This window comes from Papaver somniferum, chromosome 1, assembly GCF_003573695.1.
Source record: "Papaver somniferum cultivar HN1 chromosome 1, ASM357369v1, whole genome shotgun sequence".
In the NCBI taxonomy this organism is placed as follows: domain Eukaryota; kingdom Viridiplantae; phylum Streptophyta; class Magnoliopsida; order Ranunculales; family Papaveraceae; genus Papaver; species Papaver somniferum.
The window spans coordinates 98,802,065-98,816,733 of NC_039358.1; the positions used below are offsets into that span (position 1 = coordinate 98,802,065).

Here is a 14,669-nt window from a genome sequence, read left to right on the forward strand (position 1 = left end):
TCACGAAACTCCTTCGTTTCAACAAAAACTCATGGATTCTCCATATCTTCAAGGATTCTCCATAACTTCAAAGATTCACGAAAATATTATAAAATAGGGAAAGGTGTGCGGGACCGGGCAACATGGCCGTCCGGCCATGCCCTAGCCTTGGCCGGTCCCACACCTTGCAATCCCTAATCTTTCATAATTATTATTTTTCTCAACTCGTGAAACTCCTGGGTTTGAGCAAAATTTATGATTTCTTCATATTTTCTCAAATATTTCTCGAATCACGAAAAACCAAAAGCCAACATGGTCACACGACTGGTTAGCCTCTCAAGGAAATTTTAAATATTAAAAAACTTTTATTTTAATATTGATGAATTGAGCATACATGCTCATTCCAACAAAAATCGAGAATTCTCAGTCAAGATGAAACTCTTCTGAAAATTCACGATGTTGCTCGAACGCACATCAGAAAATACTGATACTCTCAGTGTGGATACACGGACACCATGGAAACATGTGCACGCCTTCATAACCGACCAGAGTCATTCCTAGGGCTTGCACAAAGCCGGTCCCACATGTTTTCATAATTCTGACCTAATTTGCTCAATTGCTCATACTGGGCCCGAAATTTTTCCAAACAACTGGGGATTCTCCAAATGACCAACAACTGGTCCCGTGACCACCAAGAGCCGGTCCTATGCTCCTTGGTCGGTCCCATCTCTCGTACTTAGGTTTTACCACCTAATGATGAATCCATGAATATTTTCAGTAAATGGTGAAACCACCATTTAATCATCATTCTTTCACCAACTCTCAAACTGAGAACCCTGGTGCGTGCTCACTCGAGCACTGGGCGTTCATCATCCCATGTGATCGGTCCCTTTTCATTCATGACTAATTTTCAACAATTCGCCAATTGATGGAGGATTGATCGAAAATTAGGGTTTCGAATAAACGCTCTGTGAAACCATCATTCTGAGCAATTTCAAACACTAATAAATTTATGTTAATCCACCAATCAACATAAAAATTAATTATACAATATTCAGTAATCTACCAATATTTTAATTAATATTTTATTGGGTCACGTCATCAGTAAATAATTCGCCGAATCGAGCAATACTTGCTCAATTTCTCGAATATTGATCAATATTCAGTAACTCATCAGTAATTTGTCGAATTGAGAAATACTTGCTCAGCTGCACGACAGACTACCAAAAATCACTAATTTGGTGAATTGAGCAATGCTTGCTCAATTGCTCATCAAATCCTCAATATTCAGTAATTCGCAGAATTGAGCAATACTTGCTCAGTCGCTCGTCAGTAATTCATCAGTGAATCAACAATACTGACATCCCTTCAGAGAACTACATGTTCAACCCGTGAATCGCTGAGCATTCATCATTCATGCTCGATTCAACGAAACTCAGACTCATTGTCAACAATTGACTAATCAAAACACGTCTGCCCTGTAGACTCCACGACTTGTGAGACATCAATCACGTCACAAATGGGGGGATATCACGTAGGGTTTTGGTCTGGCGGTCTACGGAACGTGGATTCATCCACAAAGAGAAATGTGTGTAAGTCGTTTAAACGGTTGAAGGAGTTAGCAAAGTAGTGGGTGCACGATCAGAAGTCTCCACACGACATGGAACTGACTTTACCACGATCTCCCACTTTCCCACTCTTTCACTCAAGAAACCGTCACACTTACAGGGATCAAGGTTTTCACGACTCTGACAATATAAATAAATCTCTGGAACCATGATTGAACAGACAGACTCTCGTTTACGTAGAATTTCTCGAGCTATCACTCTCAGGAATTCATCAACCCATCAGAACTTATTAGAACTTATCAATTCACCATTATTGCAGAAACCTTCAACACACCCACAATCCTCGATCATCACTGATCCCACACAATTCTCAGCTTCCCTGCTACCGATCAACCAATCTCCCTCTTTGCGACCGAATTGACTCTGGAACGACCATTGTCTTGGTTTAGGCCGGAGTCATACAGATTGATTTCCCGAATCTAAGCACCCTCTTTGCAGCGGTGCATCTGTGTGAGGATTAACATTTTGCCCGGATGAGGAGTCTCGACAGCATGCTCGACTCTCCACTTTCCCGAAAAACCGACGACCCGTTTTTCCCCATCCACAGATTGGCGACCACAGTGGGAGATTAAACTCTCGGTTGCAATCTCACATTTTCGTTAGATGGTCGGTCTTAGGACTAACTCAACCACTCCAAACCCTAGCCAGTACATCCCAAATGGTAACATTCCTCATGTTCCTTCAAATGATTCTGGTTATAATGAACTTTCATAATTTACCTCTTCATTTATCTCCGTTGAATCGATTGACGGAGAAATCCCAAGTTTGGCTGAATTGGCACGGAGACAGGAAGACTTGTCAAGAAACGTGGATCGTCTGAAAAGAGCAATTGATAACTTGTCCACTTGCCTGGTGCACGTGACAAGGATTTTGGGAGCAGAAATGGTGGAACCTCCGAATCCCTCAACTGACGATCCTCCTCAAGCCAACAGTTTTACCACTTATGAAAAGCCGGTGGAACAAGAGGTCACACAATTGATCGAGAATCTATGTGAACTTCTACATTTCTCCAGAGATCAGCGCGTGGACACTTTTAGCTGCACTCAACAAAATATCATCTGACGTACGAGTCGTCCCATCATCTCCAGTGGTCGAACAAGTATCCATGATGTCTGAACTGTCGATCAATAACATCACCTTCACCGAAGAAGAGCGAATAGCAGAGGAAGGGCACAACCGCGCTCTGTTCGTAACCGCTTATATCAAAGGTGCCGAATTCAGGAGAGTTCTCATTGATACAGGTGCTTCGAAAAATCTCGTCACTATGAAGACTCTCAATGAGGCCAAAGTTCCACAAGCCAAAATCGTTCATCATCCCATATTGATGACGGGTTTTGAAGGAAGCCAGAGTCATACATACGGGTATGTTTACGTGGATCTGAAAGTAGGGACAATTCAATCCGCTGTCAAGCTTTATGTGATCGAGAAAGACCCTGATTATCATATGATACTGGGAAGACCATGGCTTCATGACAATAAAGTCGTTCCCTCAACGTACCGCCAGTGTATGAAAGATTTGTTCAACAACAAAATTATCCGCATCCCGGCTTCGATGTCTCCTTATGCTCCGGTTCACGATGTCGAGTTCCTGGAATTTCCAAAGAGCATCCCCGAACCTCCAAGCAAGATCTGCAGTACTCCACTCCCAAGTTGGAAGTCTATTGAGAAAGCTGACAAACCATCACCAATGGATGCTAAATCCATTAATCCATCCACCACACCACTCAAACGTCGTCAGGGTCAAGGTACAGCTCATAAAAAGTCCAACTTCATTACTGATTATAATGCAGAAGGGAGAGTCATTTATCTCCGCCGTAAGGATTAGCAATTAACAGGGGAGGTTGATGAAAAGTCCCCCCGCCCTGAAGAATCATGCGAGAGTGAGCAGTCACTCGATGAAGAAGTTCGAGATGCACCACGACAGCTGCAAGATGGCACGGATTCCACAACTGACGACCTCGAGACTATCAACATCGGAACGGACGAGAACCCAAGGCCAATTTTAATCAGTTCTGCTCTCTCACCTGAAGAACGAGAAGGATTGATAGGTCTGTTGAAAGAATATCAAGATATCTTTGCCTGGACGTACGAAGAAATGCCCGGCCTCGATGACAAGTTGGTTACTCATCATCTGCACATCACTCCCGGTTCCAAACCCGTCAAACAACCACCCAGGCAGTTCAGACACAAAGTCGAGGAACAAATCAAGGTGGAAATCCAGAAACTACTAACAACAGGGTTCATCAAACCCATTCAACATCCAACGTGGCTGGCGAACATTGTCCCAATCAAGAAGAAGAATGGTCAGATTCGGTGCTGTGTAGATTTCAAGAACTTAAACAAGTGCTGCCCGAAGGATGACTTTCCACTACCAAACATTGATATGCTCGTCGATGCAACCAGCGGTCACGACATGTTTTCATTCATGGACGGTTAGAGCGGATACAACCAAATCAAGATGTATGAGCATGACGCTAACAAGACTGCATTTCGAACTCCCATCGGTAACTTCCATTACACAGTAATGCCCTTTGGTATGAAGAATGCAGGAGCCACTTATCAGCGAGCCATGACTGCAGTATTTCATGACATGATGCACAAGCAAGTAGAAGACTACGTTGATGATGTGGTGGTGAAATCAAGGACTCGAGCATCCCACCTGGACATTCTGAGACAAGTCTTCGAGAGGTGTAGAGAATACAAGCTAAAGATGAATCCTCTGAAGTGTGCTTTCGGCGTTTCTTCTGGAAATTTTCTCGGATTCCTAGTCACTGCAGAAGGAATCAAGGTCGATCCAGATAAAACAAAATCCTTCACCACCATGCCTCCTCCACGAACTGTGAAGGAACTCCAGAGTTTCATGGGAAAGGTAAACTACATTCGGCGTTTCATTCCTGGACTGGCTCAACTCATTGCTTCATTCACTCCTCTGCTAAAGAAGGGAGAAAGTTTCACGTGGACGACCGTCCAACAAGAGGCATTTCAGAAAATACAAAAATATTACTATCACCTTCTGCCATGAAATCTCCAGTACAAGGACGGCCTCTGATACTATATACAGCTTCCAGTGATGTCGTTATTGGAGCACTCCTTGCCCAGGAGGATGAAGAAGGCATCGAACGTCCAATCTATTACTTCAGTCGAACAATGAGGGATGCTCAACTCCGGTACCCGAAGGCTGAAAGGGCGTGTCTAGCATTGGTTCACGCGATCCATAGGTTCAGACATTATATACTATCAAACAGGGTCGTGCTGGTAGCCAAAGCCGATCCCATAAAGTTCTTACTGTCGAAACCTGCTTTAATTGGAAGACCAGCGAAGTGGCTACTTCAAATGTCAGAATTTGACATAGCATGTGTTCCTCCAAAAGCAATCAAAGGACAAGCAGTCGCAGATTTACTTGTCGCTTTCCCTGGAGAAGAAATCACGATGCTACATGAAGAAGTTCCCGGTGAGTTTCCAGAGATCTCAATTATTCAGGAAGAAACGTGGCTATTATACTTCGATGGGTCCTCCACTCCGAGCAATGATACTGGTGGGGTAGGTATTGTGTTGGTATCTCCATCCGGTGAAGTCTTCTCACATTCCTTCAAGCTGGATTTCCATTGCACCAACAACTCGGAAGAATATGAAGCTTTTCTCCTAGGACTATCTTTGGCTAAGAAAGCAGGAACAAAACACCTAGAAATCAGAGAGGACTCGAAGTTGCTGGTCAATAAAATGAATGGTATGTACTCTCTCCAAGAAATAACACTTGCTCCATTCAGGACTGAGGCACAACGACTATTAACTCATTTCTCTGATGCAACAATCGTTCATACTAGCCGCACCAACGATAGACATGCTGATTGTCTAGCGACTCTAGCATCCAAACTGCAGTTCGAAGGGTCCGAGAAATCCATCACTGTGCAAAGACGCTCTGTATCATCTACCTGGCTTGCTCAAGTCGAAGATGCTCAATCGAACTATTGGCGAACGCCCATTATTCATGAATTGAGAAATCTCTCACGAAAGGAAAAGTTAGTCTCAAGGAACTTAAAAAAAAATTCCTGCTGCACGGAGCGTTATATTACTGCAACCCTGATGGATCCCTGTCACGATGCCTTGGAGAAGAGGAATCTGATGAACAACTCAAGCGCATACATGAAGAAATATGCGGGAAAACCCTAGTGGTTACACTCTATAGAAGGCTTCAAAGACTCGGATACTATTGGCCTTCCATGGAGGCTCAGTCGAGGATGCTACAAGGATCATGTCCCAACTGTCATACACCACCTCATCATCTGGAGGTTCTAACAATCCATCACACTGGGGACTGCAGAGAACCTTACATAAAGTATCTTCTCGACAACGACCTTCCATCAGAGAAGAAAGTAGCAGTCAAACTCGTTCAGAGGGACAAGCGTTTTGTCTACTTGGAAGGGATTTTATACCACAAAAGCTTTGGTGGAAACCTCCTGAGATGCCTGGATGAACATGAAATTCCTACAATCCTGAAGGAGATGCACGAATGTGAACACCAAGGAAAGAAGAAGTTATTTCTCCAAATTCATGAGAAGTATTATTGGCCAACCATGGAAGATGATGCATCCACTTATGTTCGGATATGTCATCAATGCCAAGTTCACGACAATCTCATTCACACTCCTTGTATCCCATTAAATTATGTGAGCAGTCCATGGCCCTTCTACAGCTGGGGACTGGATATTACAGAGAAAATCAATCCAGCATCTTCGAAGCAGCATGAATACATCATCACGACAACGGAGTATTTTACCAAATGGGTTGAATCTATTCCGATCCGAAGCACTACTGGAATTACAGTTGCTTCCTTCATCAAAGAGCACATCATATGTAGATTTGGCATTCCTAAACACATCATCACAGATAATGGAGGTCCTTTCGCCAACAAACATGTCACGGAATTACTCGAAGAATAAGGCATCAAACAAGTCTTCTCCACGCCATACTATCCCCAAGGAAACGGACAAGCGGAGAGCACCAACAAAACTTTGATCCGGATTCTCAGTCGAACAGTTCATGACAATTCACGAACATGGCATGAAGAATTGCCCATGGCTTTGTGGGCTTACCTCACCGCGCCAAGAAGCTCAATTGGGACTTCACCGTATTCTCTCGTCTATGGTGTTGATGCCATCCTCCCAGCGGAACACAAGATTCCCTCTGCAAGAATTGTGGCAGCAAGTGGGGTGCAGTGGGACGAAGCCGAAGTGTCTAATTCGAGGATTGCTGAATTGGACATGCTTGAATCGAGAAGGGACAAAGTAGAAAAATATGTGGAAACTTACAAACAGAGGATCTCCAAAGCGTACAACAAAATGGTAAGACCTCGAACATTTCAAGTAGGAGATTTGGTTCTGAAAACAGCAAAGCATATCCAGCAAGACATGTCCGCTCCCAAGTTCTCTCCTAAATGGGAAGGGCCTTATGTAGTCATGAAGGCAGTATCTAGCGGATACTACAAAATCCTAGCTGTTAACGGAGGAATCGAAGGAAACATCATCAACGGAAAATGGCTCAAAACATATTACGCCTGATCCGTAGAAAACCATTACCTTTTCATCAATTCAAGCATTTCTAAAAATTTAATTTATATTCCTCCAAAGAGTATGCAAAGTAATCCTTTGTTCATTAAACATTTCATAAATGAACAAAAATTTCTTTGTCAATTATTCTGCCTACAGAAAAGCCTGAACCGATTCAAAAAAAAAAAAACAATCATAAAGGCTCACTCAGAATAAACCATCCAGCATAGGGTAATTCTTAAAGACAACCATGTCTAACTTCTTTTGAAAGTTCTTGGTCTTCACCTTCAAATCCTGGACAGCTTTCTCAACTCTCACCGATTCCAGGGCAAGTGCCTTCTCCTTATCCAAGAAAGCAGTTGTGGTAGAGATTGCATCAGCAGCACCCCTGTGGATTTTGATCATCTCAAGCCTACGACGAAGCCAGCTTATGTTGAACCGAAAAGTTTCACAATTCGAGATCATTTCATCCCACCTGTGCAGTTCATGGTTCTTGACATCTCGCAGATTCATCTCGTTCATCTCTTCAATAATCGGTAACAATCCGGCGACCGTGGTCAGAAGGGTCGGGAGAAAACCTCTCCATATTTCCGTCGTAGCAATGTGCCCATACCGTCTCCAGATTTTGGTATACAAAGGTACATGACATTTTTGGAATGACGAATCCACCAACCACGCTATTATTTGGAGAAGTATTAGTCATGGGAACTTCAAAGGGGAGTCCAGCTGTTGGATACTCGTGAGCCCCAGCCCTAGCCTCCACGGAATCATTAGAGTCTTCATCAACATGGTTGCTGCTATCGTCGACCACGACCACTGATTTCCCATTCCTCCGTTTTCTAGCATCGACCACAACCTGAACGTCAACCTGCAACGATGAAACATTCAGAAGACATGGAAAATGCTCGGTCAAAGAGAGATCTTCAGTCTAAGACTTACATACGTCCCAGTCCCAGCTTCATGAGCAGACCTATAACGTGCAGGAGCCCTGACAGTCCGTTTAGGTCGAGATTCATTTCCCTCGTTACCCTGCAGTGGATCACTTTCTTTGATCAGGATTGATTTATGATTACATGAAAAATGGTGGAAAACATGCTATACTCACCGAAATGGGTATTCCAGGCTCATACTTTGTCGAAGATCCATTTCGAGAAGAAGCGCTACTACCACACATGTTGATAAAGAGGTATGATTATGATCAAAATTTCTTATGATAGTGCGCAACATGAGAAGTTGTGTTGAATAAATATCAAACCCTAAGTGTTGAAAGTCAAGATATAGATACTTATCCCATAACAGAAAATAAGTCGGTTGCGGTTTCTACTGAACCCCTAAATCTCGAATCAGATGCACGGAGATATGAGAGAAGCGCCGCAATACTGGGGACTGACAGTTCAGATATAGTCAACATTGCGACTATGGATTGATGACCTAGCGTGTAACGTGTCTCCCTAGTCAGCTCATATGATCATATTTCGTGGATCGTCATTGCCTCCATGGAGTTTGGGTCATCTCGCTCAACTAAAGCGTGAAGAAATTTTTCGAAAGAAACGATAAAGGATTATTGTTCAAAAAATAATTTCTAATGCAGCATCTCTATAGCCAAATTACTCAAATAATCATAAAGTATCTACTTCAACGGAAAAGAAATAATCTCAGAAAAATTCATGAGCAAGATCAATCAGACTCGTCGGAGTCATCAGATTTATCAGATTTATCAGACTCATCATCGTCGTCTTTCGCTGAATTCTCTTCGAATTCTTCATCAGAATCATTGTCAGGGTTGTTGACGAAGTCTGGATGAATGTCAAGTTCATAGTCGTCCCAGTAATCTTCCTCGTCGCGCTCAACCTCAAGGTCAGCTTGAACCAGCTTCTCAATTTCTCCAGTACGCCGGTCTGGCTTGATTTCACGCTCCAGTGGCACCCACACGGGTTCTTCCTCTGAAGCATCCGAGTCTGAAGCTACACCCTCAGCAAGGGATTGAAGCCTCTCATCAGCTGCTGATATCCGATGCTGGATCCGGGCTCTTCTCCGTCGACGATTATCCAAATCGTCATCCTCAGCTTTTCTCTTCATGAAAGCATCATAAGTGACCCTCCGGTCAGGTGCATTATGATTCATTCCTTCAGCATGATTTGTCTTGGCTCGAGCTTTGACCGCGGAATATTTGGAATCCTCTTCAGAAGAGCTGGAAGAATAATCGCTAATGCTGGAGGTCACCATTTTCTGAAACCAGGAATATGGAGTCACAAATATGCTCGCATTTGCATCTATAAAATAGTAATCCTCAATTCTTACCTATTTACGATTTCACGAACTTAGTGATATCAGCGTAAAACCCCAAAACTTGCTCGTTCTTTCAAACCTGCGAAATTGAGCATGAAACATATTATTCAAGAGTCAACACTGACTTTTCGAGAAACTATGAGTAATTCACATAACCCTCTATGTGAGCACTCGCTGATTTTTACGTGTACATACGCTATAAAATCACTGAATTCACACATATATTGTGAATTCACCATGTCATAAATTGTGTGTTTTCAAAACTCAATTTTTATCTAATAAGCATGAATAAGTCACACACTTAAACAAAAAAAATATTTTTTCCGTGAGTTAATAAACTCACGGGAATAAAAAAAAAACTTTTTGCCCAATCGAGCATTCACCTTTGAAACGAGGGTCTTTCTTATTTTTGTGAAGTCCAAATAAAATTTCGAGAGTTCTCAAACAAATTTTTATCATGAACTCCAGGCCTTTTCAAAAATTCCTCCAACTCGAAGGATTATTATTTATTACTTTACGAACAAACCTACGTTCTCAAAAGCATTTGCAAGGTTCATACTTTCAAAAACAAACTTGGCTTTTCATGAAACCTAGTAAACAAAACTTTTACTACTGCAACTAGACCATGTCTATTCAAAATTTTATGAATCTCTTCCGTATTAGCGATTTTTTTTTGCTCGTTCCTTCAACTAACGAACAAACGGGCATATATACATACTTTTCTAAAAATCCTTCATAAATCCTACGCATGCATGCAACCATGGGATCTTGGTTTTGTGAACAACTCATCAATCATAAAACCTACAGCAAAAAAAATATCGCACGGACTTACCTGCCGGTGCCGGCCGGATTTCTGTCGGACGGTGGTCGGACGTCGGCGGAGCTGACGTGAACTTTTCCTGCTGCTGCTGAACTTGTGAGGGTGATGAAGAAAGGGAGTGTTGGTCGGTCAATAATTTTTTTTTTAGGGCTTCTTCCCTTTTATATCAAATTTATTTCCAAAACCTAATAAAACATGGGTTTCCTTTTTTGGGCTCGGGACTACAAATCCTAAACCGACCATAACTAAATTTCCAAACGCCCAAATCAGCAATGCCTCATCTCCATGCTCAGATGACACTCCACCTCACTATCAGGATCCTCATCTGTGCATTTGCTCGTACATGACACCATTGGGGTAAATCGAGGATTCTGAAAATACCTTTGTAGACTGAGTTCAACCACTGATCTCGTCGACTGAAAATCACCATTTAATACATACTGCGGAACATGATTGTTCCTCACTAAGCAGGGGACTTAATGCGTATGGTGGATTTTCAACAAAGGGCAAAACTGTCAAAATCATGAGGCATGTTTTTGACACGACTTTCAAGCATGCAACGATTCATATTTTACGAAGCCATGACGAATATGTTTTCGAAAATCCTCCACTAGCTGAGCGTTCGATCCCTGGCATTTCGTCGTGCCCTCTATACAGAATAACGTATTTGGGCGGTTCTCCTTAGATTGAGAATTTAAACGCCTTCAGGACGTCGGTGATACTCACTGTTCCCTGACTGCAGGAGAGAGACCCACCTCCACATAGAAGAATAGTTGGGCGGCGGACGCCTTCAGGACGTCGGTGACACTCACCGTTCCCTGATTATATGGAGAGAGTGCAAAGATTAAAGGAGAATTGACTCTAGTGAGCGCACTAGTATCACACATACGTGTAGGGATTAGTTTTTCACAATGCTATATGTCTCCTTCATATAGCCTTCAAATCAGGGTTTTTCCTTAGTTACAAAGCAATCCATATTCACCGTTAGATGAAAACCTGATTTAGATTCAAGCTAATATTTCTCAACCGTTAGATCGAAAACTTAGCTTGTCACACACATTTGGGTAGACGTTTACTGGGTTTGTGAAAACCGTGCCCAAAAGCGCACGTGTATGTTGGTTCAACATAGTAACCCAAAAGGTTAACCATATGAGAAATTCATATTAACCTAGTTCTTCTTCACCATAACTAGTTCAATTGACTCAAATGAACTAGTTAGAGAGTTGTTCAATTGCTATGAGATCTTATGTAACTACACAAGAGACAATTGAAACAAAGATGTATCGATTCGATGAATCGGCTAATGAACTTTATAACCACGGTTTGCATAAAGCATTCCTTAGTAATTTAAGTTTCATGTTCATAGCACATCTTTAGATCATAACCACTTAAGCTCACAAACAAGTTCGCGGACTTTAGGCAACCGGCAGAGTTTTCCAAACTCAGCAGAAAGTCTCAGCAAAGAGACTTCCGCCGGTTCGCAGACTAAACACGCAAACGAGTTTTTGGAAAATCCCAGCAGAAATTCTCGATAAGAGAACTTCCATTAGTTCGCGGACTGGTTTCGCAAATTTGGCAAAGCCAATTCCTCCGGTTTCTCTCAATCAACAAAGTTCGAAAACTTCGGATTAAGGAATACATGGTTATGTAATATAAACTCTCATTCCAATCATTGAGACATTCTCAGAGGACGTTATATAGCCGTTATTCACATACCGTTTCACGTCAGAGCAATTCTCAAAGTAATTGAAACTTTTCATGACTTTCGTCACTAGGTGAAGATAAACTTGATCAAAGCGAAACGCTTTACCAACACACAATTTCGAGAAAAAGATAAGTAGTGAATACTCAGCTCGAAATGTCAAATGTGTATGATCCAGTCTATATAGCATATGACTTTTTGTCTCATAAGAAGTAGGATATAGAATAGATAGACTTTTGAGTGATAGATAAGTTCAAGTCTCCACATACCTTTTTGTTGATGAAGTTCCACGGTTCCTTGAGTAGATCTTCGTCGTTGTATGATGAATCGACATGAAGTCCTTGAGCTCAACTACACTTTTCTATCCTAGTCCGAGACTTAGCTATAATAGACTAGAAACTAAGACTCATAGTTTTGACCACTAACATTGACAAACATGCTTGATATAGCAACGCATGCGAGGTCGACCGAGCTATGCTCTAACAATCTCCCCCTTTGCCAATTTTAGTGACAAAACTATTAATACATATGGAATACAAAAAAGATAAACTTTAGTGGCTCCTATTCCATAGTCTAATCTTCAACGTTCCTTGAAATCTTCGTCCTTCCAAGTACTCCAATGATCCCAAAGGTTGTAAGTTTAGCACCACCGTTGTTGAAGATCCGTAGCTATAACAATGAGAGAAATCGAGATTCTCGATCATCATTATACAGCGACATAGTATTATTATGTAACATCAAAGTCCAATTGCATCACGACTTTAGCAATAATACTACGGTGATATGTATCACTCCCCCTTAGTCAATACTCTATCTCGATCATGGAAACCACTCCCCCTTACACAATGATCGGAAAACCATATGTATTTGTAGTGTGAACTACATTATTTCTCCCCCTTTTTGTCAATAAAATTGGCAAAGGTAAAAGAACGGGATCATAATAAAATTTCTACAAGAGACATTTCATAGACTAAAAGAAAAAATACATACCAACTTAATTTAGATGCAATCATAAAGCCGAAGCTAAATGCATTCATCAAGGATTTTTAACATACAGGATAACCCCTATAAAATTCCAATGCTGCACACCCCGCAAGATATTACCATTAAGCACAAGTTCAAAATAACTCTCTCCCATTTGATGTCATTCCCGAAAGAACAACAAGAGCGACCTTAATTTCGAAAGAAAAGAAGGATTTTTAATTGGACACCAAAAACCATAGGAAAATGATTTTCTATATCTAAAACTCAATCAAATTAAGCACAAGTAAACCCATGATTAATTTAATAGGAATACGCAACTAAATCAAACCACAAAAGTGATCAATTTAATTTATTGTGCTCAATATAAGTAAACTTACGGAGCTACGACTAAGGTAATCATACAGAGATGACTAACTTAATCGTTCACATACTCAACATAAGGAAAACCTTACGGAATATACGACTACGTCAACCAATAGAACATAGTTAGTATAGTCGTTCATATACTCAACACAAGAACTTGTGGAATATATGAAAACTCAACTAAACTAATTACAAGAGAACTCATAATTAATCTAATTGGAATACACAACCAAACTAATCACCGAAGCAATCAATTTAATTGTCAAAATAATTTGCTCGGCAAAAGAAGACTTTCGAAGCAAATAACTAAATAACCAATCAAGATGATTAATTTAGTTCAAGAATTCTCAACATATAGCATCTCATGGAACAACCAACAAGGCCGATATTAATCGACATAGTTGTAAGGTGCTCAACATAAGATACACAATGGAGCCTTCACGGTAAAACATAACAAAATGGATCAATGAAGATCAATACCGTGGATAACATACAAGGATCTATTCTATTTTCCATCACTATTTGCATAACGACATAATAGACTTTATCCTTGTCAAACAAAAGATTTCATCTTATTTTCCATCAAATAAATGACTGCATAGGCATAACTATTGTATTTGTCAAAAGTCCATTCGTCCTTTCATCAATACGAATACCAATTTATGAACGACTTTACTTTTGACAACATATGGGACCTTCAAGTTCACGGATGCAAACAATACATATCCCATAAACAATTGCAATATCACAAAATCATAAAGATTAATACTGCAATAACAATCTTTGCCCTTAGAAGGTAGAATCAATCTTTTTCGCACGGATTTATACCAAGAGTGGTTACCAAAAGCGTATAAAAAGATTTCCTTAACAAAGAAGAACATACAAAGTCATTGACGACTATGCACCATAGTTCACATGAGATGATTGTGAACACTCAAGAATATAGCAATGTGAACTACTACCCATTCTCGAACTTCCTTCTTTGTGATTCACCAACATCACTCTTGTAACAGCCACAAAATAGCTTAGAATAGGATTTCTCCAAGAATCCCAGTGCCCAAGTCCAAGAGAATAGAACAAGTGCAACGAAACGGAGCAAACACTAAAACAAGAGACAGGACAAACCAATATTAACTCATCCAAATTCAACAATTCTCATCTCCATTTTGAAGGGAATTCAATAAGAAATGCAAAAAGAATGAGGTAAATCCGAGTTCGGACGAAGAAGTTACGGCCAAAACAAGTTTACCGAATATCGACGTCAAGTATGCATACGGGTTTGCGAACTTAAACCCCTGGATTTTGATTTTGAATGTGTTATGCATACTTGGTATGTGTACCATGTAGTCCAAACATCC

General features: G+C 41.0%; 1 protein-coding gene across 1 annotated transcript; it reads right to left on the minus strand.

Moving 5' to 3' along the window:
* Nucleotides 1-8,830: 8,830 nt before the first annotated feature.
* On the minus strand, nt 8,831-9,379 carry LOC113348037 (prothymosin alpha-A-like). Its single transcript, XM_026591731.1, has one exon. The coding sequence runs from the start codon at nt 9,377-9,379 to the stop codon at nt 8,831-8,833; it is 549 nt and encodes a 182-aa protein (XP_026447516.1).
* Between the last annotated feature and the right edge of the window lie 5,290 nt (nt 9,380-14,669).

What these genes read in the sequence shown, in the direction of transcription:
- LOC113348037 (XM_026591731.1), bottom strand. Translation starts at nt 9,379, where the DNA reads ATGGTGACCTCCAGCATTAGCGATTATTCTTCCAGCTCTTCTGAAGAG.